Here is a 12,145-nt window from a genome sequence, read left to right on the forward strand (position 1 = left end):
ATAATATTACACTTATATGCCATAATATGTATAATGTACCAGCCTTTTTATTTAATTTTTATTTGACCATATTATGTCATACTGTTATACCACTTTACTTTGAGGAGACAACACTGTTAGTCTAGAACACTGAATAATGTTTCCACCAGTAAACCTGAACATGCACACCTCTCTCTGCGTGACAGTGATTATAACCACATAACTATATAGATTATAATTAACTGGAGGATACACTTTTTCCTACATGTAGATCTTAAACCCTTAAATATAAACAGGAGCCCGGCCACCCTACGGAGGAAACTCATTTAGTTTTTTTTATTAAAATAAAAGTTGGATAAAATCTCCATTGTCCTCTCCTTATGTCCTTATATGTAGTGAGGTGTCGGTAGGTAGAACTTATATGTAGTGAGGTGTCGGCAGGTAGAACTTATATGTAGTGAGGTGTCGGCAGGTAGAACTTATCCGCTCACTCCGCTGCCAGTAATCTCACTCGCTGTCTCTCCAACAACGTTAGCTAACGTGTTAGCAAGCTGACTAGCTTCCATTAAAAAACTGGTGGGAGGGAAATGAAGCCGCTGTAGACATCTTAACGCTGATTGGCCAAGACTTGACACGTCAAAGATCTTCTATTGCCAAGATGATCGCAACCTCCGTTTCTTTCCGTGTCCCACTCCCAATCTCAGAAACAGCGGACAGTTGACCCCCCCCTCTCTCTCCCAAAAACAAAAACTCTTCGGATCTACACGATTGACATAGGTTACCTATTTTGGTTTCAAAGCGGCGAATTTCGCCGAAAGGTGAGGGATTTTCATGTCTGAATAATTATTGGATGCCTGGTGTAATGTCCGGAAGAACTCAGTCAAACAACTTCTATCGTTCTCGGAATTTAATTTCCTTGATCACAAGTAAGGTAACAAGCGCTGCAATCTTGACATCAGGGAGTCGTCCAGTCAACACGCAGGTTGACCGTCCAGAAACACCCCGAACAGCCGGAAGGTCGGTTCTTTAATACACGGTTCTCCGTCATGAACATCTAACATTTCTATTTGCTCTAACTTGTCTAAGAGGAGGAGAATCGTGTTCTCATCTTTTCTCACAAGGCTGGAATGTGCAACGACCAGTCTGCTTCTCTAATGTCAACATACTGATAAACAGGTGTGAGTGTTGTGGTGCAGAGCGTGGAACCTTGACGAACCTTGAGGAACGTTTCTCACAGACAGTATCTGTTAAACTGACCTTGCACAACCTGAACTCTCATAGACATAAGAATAATGAAATGAAGATTATCTACAGAATATAATGATTTATATTATCAGAACTAAGAGCCACGATAAAAGCAGTATCCATATACCCTTGGACACATAGCATAAAAAAGTACATTTAAAAAAAGTATGATGATATGCAGTTGCTTTACATGATTGCACATTGGTTGCTTTAAGGTGTGTTCTCTCAGCATCACACTCATGCACAGTGTCTGAGTTGTTATCAGGATGAAATCAGAGATTTAGCGCAGCAGACTTCCTGGAGGGGAGAAACAAAGAAAAGTGTTAGATTTCAAATCCGTCAGTTATTGTTCCATCAACCATCCACATCTCTGTCTCAGACAAGCACACACAGACAGGACATAGTCCAGTTGGACCTGCATGGACAGAGCCCTCCCTCCATCCCTACCTCTTGTCACGGCGGAGAACAGCCTTGTGAATCTCCCTCAGCAGAGTTCCCTTGTTGTTCTTGATGTTGGCTTTGGCCGTCTCCAACACAAACTCAATCTTCTCCTGGCTGAAGGGAAGCTGGAAGGTGGAGAACTCCTCCATCTTCGCCGTGACCTCCTCTGCATCTACAACAATGCAGTGAACACTGATTTAGACTCCAGTCTCCTGCCACCCGTCTACTTCTGGACACCTCGCTAAAGGTGCAGCGCTGCAAGAGCCATGGCCCTCGGGTTTGTGTGATAGATTGTTTCCTGTTTCAGCTTGAATGTCCTCGCCTCTTGTGTCTTGTCTTGTTTTACTTCCTGCCGTTGTCTGTTTCATTGTCTTCCCCGCTCTTATGCGTTTCCCATGTCTTTTGTTAGCTCCCTCTTTTCCTTGAGTTTAGACTGTGCTCCCCTTGTCTTTTATCAGTACAGTACTTCAGAGCAAACAATAATGCATTCTCAACCAGAACTGACTTTGAGGCTGCCCTTCAATTCCCAACACATCACAGAGTTGATTGTTTATTATGAAGGCCACATGTTAACATGGCCGGACGCTACTGGACTGTGAAGTCAGAGGGTTGTAGTGACAGGTACCATCAGATGACCTGCAGCTTCCTGATGTTTAACTCAGACAACACTGAAGTTATTTTACTCGGCTCAGAACACCTCAGAAATCAACTATCTGATAGTATGGTTTCTCTTGATGGCATCACCACCGTAAAGAATCTCAAAGTTATCTTTGCTCAGGACTTGTCCTTTAACTCACACGTAAAACAAATCTCAAGGATTGCCTTTTTCCACCTACGTGACATTTAAACAATCAGGCACATCATAATGTTTGTTGGCTTGTTGCCTCACTACAATGACAAATTATGTTCGCCTCCAGAGCAGTTCTGCCTCAAAGAAACATATTGACAAATCTGCATGTGTGTAACAGACCGTTGCAGTTTCTCCTGTTAAAGAGTGGCATGTAAATGACCGATGGCTCGCTTTCTTTCCCCTCGAACACGTAGCAGTCCTTTGGCCAGGCTCTGTCCTCCAAGATGTGGTTGTCTATCTCTGGGAAAGGCTTCTTCACCTCGGCAGCATAGTCTCTGGCAAGAGTCAGAGTCTTGGAAAGGAGCACAAGCAGAAGTATAACTATAAGAAGGAATTACATGTAGCAGGTGACCGTATAGTCTAAACTTGAACTGTTAACGGGTTTATAGCAAAGCTTTTCACTATGTTATTCAAAAGATAGCTTTTGATTTAATTGGCTTGCAGTGAAAGGCCCTTATATGGTGTTAGTACTGTACTGCCAGCATGTTAGTTTTAATCCAAAGGTTCAGGCAGACTGAAACTAGTCAAATCAAGTCATTTGACTTATATGGCAATAAATCATACATTTCCCTCGGGTGGCTTTACAATCTGTACAGCATTCAACACCCTGTCATTGGACCTTGATCTCATCAAGAAAGAAAAACTTGAATATGGAAAAAAATTTAAGAAACTTCAGGGAGAAGAACTGAGGAGGGATCACTCGTCCAGAACAGAGACTCACAATGGATGTCTTGTGTACTCAATCAACAACATAATACAATGACACAGTCAATCCATAGTCACACACACACACACACACACACACACACACACACACACACACACACACACACACACACACACACACACGGCATAGTAAGCCTACCTCAAACATGTTTCCAGCGCTGTACTCCGGTGCGATGATGAGGTCGATGTCCCTCTTCTCTCCCAGAAAGGAAGGGTAGGCTACGTTTATCAGCAGCCCGGCGTCCACCAGGTGGAATCTTTCTTGAGAGCGAAGGCAAGTTGGAACCATGGAATCTGCCCAGCAACATAATTCAAGAATTGTTCAATTCAAACAAACTTCAGCTGATTCAATAATCTCCTTCATTATTGTATTGCATTTGCAAATGATGTAACAATATCCATGATTAAAGAAAAGACTCTTAGCAGTATTTACACATCCAGTAGATATGGAGCACTCCTTTTGAGTCATGTTTGTGTCCACATGAGTCGCTAAGTTTCAGGTCTGTTTTTAGTCTCTACGAACTCCTGGTTATTAAGTTATTGTTCACGATGAACACCTTTCAAATACACATAGTGACAAGATTTGTTTGTTGAATATGTATGAAAACCAAAGAGTAAGAATAACTACTCACATCCAAAGCGTGTGGAAAAGGTCATCATTATTTTCAAGGATCTGTGAAAACTATGTATGTTCAGATCCTGGGAGGTTGTGGGAAATGAGGTCCGGGATCCAGTTATTGTAGTAAAATTATATTTAATAAAAAATGATAGACAGCTTATGCTCCCGCGCAGGCCCTTTAAAATCCACGGCGCACCTCGGGCACAGGTTCGAATAGTTCGCTGGGTGGAGTTGAAAGAGACCGAGCGTTCGCGCACCAGTTAGTTTTCAACTCATTCGTGGGACTTAAGGTCCTTCCTATTGGTTTAATGTTTTATTACTTTTCTAAACATATTACTGGCCCTGCCGTTGGGGGCGGAAATAAATTCCTTCTTCCGTCTTCCTCTTCTTCTTCTTCTTCTTCCCCAGAAAGGGTAGTGTCCATTGTCTAAAAAGTCGAGCCCCCGGCTTAGCGCCACTATGTTGGAGTTTTCCCCGGAGAACGTGAGGGTCGCCTCCCTGCGCCTTCAGAGTATCCGGCCTTCTTGGCGTCGGTGGGAGGGGTCCTGGAAAGGGTGTCGCCTGCCGACTCCATAGTTCTCCTGGGGGACTTCAACGCTCACGTGGGCAATGACAGAGAAACCTGGCGGGGCGTGATTGGGTGAAACGGCTTGCCCGATCTGAACCCGAATGGTCTTTTGTTGTTGGACTTCTGTGCTAGCCACAGTTTGTCCATAACGAACACCATGTTCGAGCATAAGGTGGCTCATGAGTGTACCTGGTACCAGAACACCTTAGGCCGGAGATCAATGATCGACTTTGTAATCGTATCATCTGATCTGCGCCGTATGTCTTGGACAGTCGGGTGAAGAGAGGAGCAGAGCTGTCAGCTGATCACCACCTGGTGGTGAGTTGGATCAGATGGTGGGGGAACCGGCTAGAAAGACCTGGCAAGCCCAAACGTGTAATGAGGGTGAACTGGAAATGTCACACCCATATCCCTGCTCCTTGGTAGCAAGGCCCCCGGGGTGGATGAGTTTCGCCATGAGATGCTGAAGGTTCTGGACATTGTGGGGCTGTCGTGGCTGACACGCCTTTTCAATGTTGCATGGGGGTCGAGAACAGTGCCCATGGACTGGCAGACCGGGGTGATGGATCCCATTTTGAGGACTTGGAGAAGGCTTTCGACCGGGTCCCTCTGGATTTTTTGTGGGGGGTGCTGTGTGAGAATGGGTTGCTGGACCCGTTGGAACAGGCCATCCGGTCTATGTACTTCAGTAGGAGCTATGTTCGTATCCTCGGTAATAAGTCAGACACGTTCCCGGTGGGTGTTGGCTTCCGCCAGGGCTGCCCTTTATCACCGGTCCTGTTCCTGACCTTTATGGACAGGATATCTAGGCGCAGCTGGGGGGTGGAGAACGTCAGGTTCAGGGTACTCGGGATCGCCTCTCTGCTGTTCGGGGATGATGTGGTCCTATTTGCCTCCTCGGATCGTGACCTCCAGCATTCACTGGGGCTGAAATGAGTTTCCTCCTTAGCGATAGGATTAGGAGCTCGGACATCAATTTAAAGTTAAGCCGCTGCTGGAGTCAGCTGAGGTGGTTCGGGCATCTAGTCAGGATGCCTCCTGGACGCCTCCCATTAGAGGTTTTCCAGGCACGTCCAACTGGTAGGAGACCCCGGGGAAGACCAAGGACACTGGAGGGATACTGGAGGGATTATATCTCCATTAGGATCCCCCAGAATGAGCTGCAAAACTTAGCCTGGGTCGGCCTGCTGGGCCTGCTGACACTGCGACCCGACCCCGGATAAGAGGAGGAAAGTGGATGGATGGATTCCATTTTTAAAGATAAACAAGCAACATTTGTACCAAAGGGTCTGTCTGCTCACCTTGGTATTCGTAGAGGAAGTTTCTGGTCGTTCCCCACTCCCATGTCATAATCTTGGGAATGACCTTCTTAGTAAGTAGAGAGACTGATGATAATACACAGACATCATATTAAAATAGGTTTGTTCAACTATAACTTTGACCAGTCTGGATGTTTATATGCCTCATACTGACCATGTGTTTTGAAAGCTCCATCCTCCAGACTCTCGCTCCAGGTCTCTACCGCCGCCAGCAGCTCCAGACTCCACTGCTGAGAAAGACGCTTTCTTTCCTCCAAACTTTTTGGCTCCAGCCACGCAGACTCATTGTGTTTTGACTTGTCTGGAAAAGAGAACACGTAAATGGATGGACATTGGGGCATGAATCAGCCTATATGTCACGATTTCATCTCAGACACAAACACTTTCAAATGTGAACATCATTTTCACATGTTTTGCATCTGTATTTGCATTCTTGCAAAATAACTTTACCAAAACAATTAAATGTAATAGATCCATTGTATCGTCAAATATCTGAGCAGAGTCATCGTCATAACTGCTACTACCTTCTAGTATTGTCTGCAGCTTGTCGAGGTCAGACAGAGCAGTAGGATCCTTAATGGTGCTTCTGGTCAGGGCAACGAGTTTATGAAGGGCGTTGTGCACACGCAGGTACTCTTCAGCAGCACTGTCTCCCTGTCCAATCACTGACATACACACACACACACACACACACACACACACACACACACACACACACACACACACACACACACACAGACACACACACACACACACAGAGCATGAGATGTATCCCTGCAATGTCTTGAAATACCTTTAGTCTGTGAGACAATGTGGAACTGTTTACCATTCAGCCAGGGAGGGATGAACTCTCTCAGTGTTTCCTCATGAGCCAAAGCACAACCTAGAACACCTGCATGGTTTCAACAAACACACAAACACACACACACAGTTTGACAATTGTTTTGCATGAGACAATCTACAGTATTAATACTTGCAGATATATTAATGTTTTTCTGTGACGTAAAGGTAAAAAGAGTATGCACCTTAAGAGTTTCCGGAACTTTAATGTAGTAAGCGATTGTCTTGTTTACTAGGAGCTGTGAGGTTGCGTATGGCGAGGTTGTGTATGGCGAGGTTGCGTATGGCGAGGTTGCGTATGGCGAGGTTGCGTATGGCGAGGTTGTGTTTGGCGAGGTTGCGTATGGCGGCCAGGTGGGATGGTGGGCCGCTAGCTCGCAATTCTAGGAAGAGCAAGCTGCGAAAACCCGACGATTCCCCGGTACAACTTCAGAGTTGACCCGCCGGGGTCGTGGATGGCTAAAATGGCCAAGGATGCTGGGGACGAAGCGTGGTATGAGAAGGAGGGAGCTCCGGGATTTCGGGATATAGCTGGTCGTCCGAGAGGGTCGAGAAAGAGCGTTTGTATCGGGTAAGCTCTTTTGCACATCGTGTAGGAACTGAGTCGAAGAGGAAGTGAACAGGTTTCGTTCTTTAAGTACTGTGGGTAATTGGCTGAGTTCAGGGCGTGGTCTTTGTTCCCGAACTATGTTTTATAAAACAACATTTATCTGCGCTTTTATATAATATCAGTAAAAGTACCTTTCTTTTCACAAGTGTACATAAGTCCTGTCTATTTGTTATCCTGCTCCTAGCTGTTTCTATGTATGTGTCAAAGGAAAGGGAACTGTCCTGATATGAGCACATATCCAATGAAGGGGACTCTGACTCTGACCTTGTAGTTCGACCATATCCATCTCAGGCATTTTCTCCAATAGCTCTCCGCTCTGGAATTTACTGCCCAGGAGAGACGTTTCAATGAAGAGACCCAACTCTGTGAAACCAGCCTCGTGAGGGCTCACCTCGAACCATTTCGCTGAGAGAGAAAGAGAGAGAGAGAGAGAGAGAGAGAGAGAGAGAGAGAGAAAGAGAGAGAGAGAGAGAGAGAGAGAGAGAGAGAGAGAGAGAGAGAAAGAATCTGTTTACACTGGCAAGTCAGTTCACCCTCATGTCAAGTATAATGTCCCAACAGGCTGTGTAAAGGTGCTAATCCCTCTCAGGTCCACATGTGACCGGTGTAAAGGTGCTAATCCCTCTCAGGTCCACATGTGACCTGTGTAAAGGTGCTAGTCCCTCTCAGGTCCACATGTGACCTGTGTAAAGGTGCTAATCCCTCTCAGGTCCACATGTGACCTGTGTAAAGGTGCTAGTCCCTCTCAGGTCCACATGTGACCTGTGTAAAGGTGCTAATCCCTCTCAGGTCCACATGTGACCTGTGTAAAGGTGCTAATCCCTCTCAGGTCCACATGTGACCTGTGTAAAGGTGCTAGTCCCTCTCAGGTCCACATGTGACCTGTGTAAAGGTGCTAATCCCTCTCAGGTCCACATGTGACCTGTGTAAAGGTGCTAGTCCCTCTCAGGTCCACATGTGACCTGTGCCTATGGACCTGTACCTTCTGTATGACCGTGTGAGAAGCAGTGCTTCTCTATGGCGCAGTAGATGGGGTAAGGGTTGCTGGCATTTCTTCCGGCCTCATCTGAAAGATGTCGTAGGTCCATCTGATGAAACACAATAATATTAATAATAATAACAACGCATTATATTTGTATGGGTACTCAAGGCACTTTACATGGTAAAAACAAACAATAGAAGCAAGAACAATATAAACAAGAGAGTAGACATGACAGTAAGAAACAAAAGTAAAACAGTTGACTAGCAGCAGAGATGGTGTGAGACAGGATGAGGGGCAGCTGGTCTGGACACTACGGAGGGTCATGGTGCTGTTTGGGTTCTGGGAGGTCAGTGTCCATGATGATGCTAGGTGGTCTGAGATGGTGAGGTCGGAGCCAGAGAGGAGATGATGGTGAGTCCTGTGGAGCAGACCAGGTCCAGGGTGTGGCCGGGGTTGTGTGGGAATTGATGTGCTGAGTGAAGTTGAAGCATCCAAGCTTGTCCAGTGTTGTCGTGATTTTGAAGGACTACCTTCATAACAGTGATGCGTTTAAAATGGGACATATCGTGAGTAAAGGTGTGTGTGTTTGCCCTGGTACCTGTTTCATGATCCCAGCAGAGGTCAAGACCCCCCAGATATCAGTCAGAGAGAAGTTCTCGTCCTTGGCCCTCTCACCCAACCAGGTCAAAACGGCCTCCAGCTCAACCCCAGCTCCTGACCACCTGGACACCGTGGCGTTCATGCTGACGCTCCACTGGGGGTTGCTGTAGATGGAGGCCATGGACCTATCAGAGAGACACGTACAAGGTCAAGACAAATTGTCATTTGAAAAAATTCAAGATTCAAGATCCATTTCATCAGGTCAAAGCCAAACCTGCTGGAGAAGCAAACATGAATGAAATATGTGTGTGTGTGTGTGTGTGTGTGTGTGTGTGTGTGTGTGTGTGTGTGTGTGTGTGTGTGTGTGTGTGTGTGTGAATGAGAACTTCTAGGATTAATACATATTTCAGCCCAAACCACATTTTCATCAACCTAATCAAGTCGTTTTTGTGCCTAAACCTAACAAAGTAACTAAACTATAAACTTTTCCAGGAGCAGTTTCCAAATGATATTAATGTTACTAAAAATGTTTGGTTACAAGTTACTGTTTGTGTTTGCATACTAACTGCTTCCTTATTGATCAAGTGGCGAAGCCTTCCATGTACCAGTGAGCTTTGCATGTCATACTCTTCTCCACTCCAGAAAGGCTGTAAGGCATATCTCAGAAGTTCTGTTTTGTGTTCTAGCCTGTCAGCTCTCATTCATACAGACATGTGAGAATATGTGAATGTTGTTACCATGTTGACCCAGAAACTCCTCCCAGGTAGAGCAAACTGTCCACCAGACCTTCCTTCTCCATCTGATAGAGGGAACCCACCAGACCCACAGCGGCCCTCTGACCTCCACCAGACGCCAGCAGAGCGATGTGGGGAACCGAATCCTTGAAGGAGAGGTGGTAGGTTAGCCGCTAGCTGCTAGCTGCTAGGTTCATGCATTGTACAGTCAGAGTAAGACAATATCTTATTATCATTTTCAAACTTCATCTTAAGGGTTATTTATGAGGTTATTAGTAGTTGCTGAAGCATATATTCAGTCTTTTTCTTCTTTTTAGTCTTTTTCTTCTTTCATTCACATATCTTTTCTACCAACTCCCCGACCCCTCTCGGGAAGTCTCTTGTGAACGTTGAAGTTTCTACGTGGCTTTAAAACAAGCAGCTGCTAAGTGTCAGAAGAAGACTCGACAGCTTTACAGCCTGGATGTGAACACATGCTGGGTTGTTTAGAGCCTAATGTTAGGGTTGTTCTTCTATGAATGCATTCACGCTTCAATCATGAAAAAGTGGTTTAATTTGTTATGATTATCTCGTTGAACAAAACGTGTAGATTCATGAACCTTGGTGGTAACTTAAAGACGTCATCCCTGCAGCAGCTTATGAGGCGATCAATCCAGCATGCTGATCCACTTCTTGTGATTTTATGATAATGTCCCATATCTTACCACTTATAATATCCGTCTAGATCCTCACCACAGTATCGGTTGTCTAACGATACAGAGTAGCAGGACAGTCAAGAAGCTAAAGCACATGACTTGAGGATGTTGAGTCTACGGCGCTCATGGAAGTCATTGAAGACATTAGTGTTATGAAAAGAAAGGTCGTCATATTATAAACAGAAGAACATTAGTGCAAACATGACACGTTCCAAAGAAAGATAACGTGTGTCTGTGATGAAGGAAACATGGATGTTGTGTTTTGAAGTGTCTTACGGCGGTGCAGTTGATGCCCAGTCTGCTGAGCGACTCCAGAACCAGGAGCTTCCTCTGGTGAACGTAGTCCTGCTCTCCAGCACACAGAGACCAGGACCGCCGGACGGGCTTCTGCAAAGGACCAAGGACCGCTGAGTTAGACCAAATAAGATATAATACTAATACATATTAGTATTATTTACAAGGTACTCTTCAAAACTTCAATCAAGATACAACAATTAAGCTCAATAACATCAAATACAATCAGGCCACTGTTAATGCGTGCTAATTATTGGACATGCATCCCTCACCGCAGAAGTGGTGGCGTTCCCCTCCATGTTGTCCATTCCTTTTGTGAGCAATACGGAAATGAACCAGATCACCAGGACTGAGAAACTTGTATTTCCAGTCGGCATGTTTGAGCTCCACGAAATAACCGTCAGTGTTCAGCTTGCTCTTCTTTCATTGAGCTGCTGTTTAGGAGGACAAAGGAGCGCACACACACACACACACACACACACACACACACACACACACACACACACACACACACACACACACACACACACACACACACACACACACACACACACACACACACACACACACACACACACACCCTTGTTGATGTGGACCATGTGTGGCTTCAGATGGACCATGTCTCTACACGTTCCAGATGTGGAGCTGGAGGCGGGACCACAGGACTCACAGACACATGGTGTTGTTTCTCCTCATGATCTCTACAGGATGGTGGGCTCTCTGGCTTACTGTAGTCCTGATGACTAATTAGTCACATGATCAGTCTATGACATCATCGGGCAGTCCATCCCCTGATTCCTCGTGCAGGTTAGTATCCAGCTCACAGCTGGCTGGCTTTGATTGACAGATTATGAATCTGACTGGTAGGAGCATGATCTCAATGGTTTGTGCTAGAAGAAGAAATCAGAGCCTTTACTTAATTAAGTAAAGTGTAAACATCAACTTGGACATTTTCAAGGGAAGAAACCTTCAGGAGAGCAACAGAGGAGGATCCCTCTCCCCGGATGGACAGAAGCAATAGATGTCATGTGACCAGAATGAATAACGTAACAGAGTTGCAGCCCATTACATGAATATGATAGAAATTATTATATTATTCATATAATGAGGAGTAGGCATGGTCCATGATCCAGATAACCACGATCCATGAAAACTTGAGGCGAGGAAGCACAGAGACTCCCGTAAAGAAGTAGAGTTAGTAATGTGCTTTAAAGAGACATGAATTCATCCAGAAGGAGAGAGAGGAAGAGAAGAGGTGCTCAGTGTATCCTAAGATGTCCCCCAGCCGTCTAGGCTGGGGGACATCTTAGGATACACTGAGCACCTCTTCTCCTTCTCTCCTCCCATCCTCCCTTCCTCCCTCGCTCCTCCTCTCCTCCTCTCTCTCTCCTTCTGGATAAATTATTGTCTCTTCAATGCACATTACTAACTCTACTTTCTTTTTCCATGGATTCATGGCTACCTGGAACCGGTCCTGCCAGCTGCCATGGCCCTGCTGAGATGTGGTACCTTATTTGGTCCGTAGATGATGCAATATTGTGTTGTGATATTTATGATGATTCATCCTCCTTCTGGATGTGCCATAGTGTTATGAATACATGATATATCTTTGTGGATTAAATGGCTCCTCCTCTTTGCATGGA

General features: G+C 45.4%; 1 protein-coding gene across 1 annotated transcript; it reads right to left on the bottom strand.

Annotated features, from left to right (window-relative positions):
• Nucleotides 1-897: 897 nt before the first annotated feature.
• Nucleotides 898-10,801, bottom strand: LOC306750088 (cytosolic phospholipase A2 gamma-like; the record flags this gene model as incomplete). The annotated part of the gene is made up of 14 exons (XM_079233479.1): nt 898-1,521; nt 1,672-1,837; nt 2,636-2,807; nt 3,381-3,535; nt 5,730-5,813; nt 5,902-6,048; nt 6,272-6,412; nt 6,574-6,639; nt 7,462-7,602; nt 8,180-8,285; nt 8,778-8,964; nt 9,517-9,659; nt 10,485-10,595; nt 10,775-10,801. 14 exons carry the CDS (start codon nt 10,799-10,801, stop codon nt 1,497-1,499), a joined length of 1,671 nt encoding a protein of 556 aa, XP_079089605.1. The 3' UTR covers nt 898-1,496.
• Nucleotides 10,802-12,145: the final 1,344 nt, after the last annotated feature.

The sequence above is a fragment of the Taurulus bubalis genome (genome assembly GCF_910589615.1).
Source record: "Taurulus bubalis genome assembly, chromosome: 17".
Lineage (NCBI taxonomy): Eukaryota > Metazoa > Chordata > Actinopteri > Perciformes > Cottidae > Taurulus > Taurulus bubalis.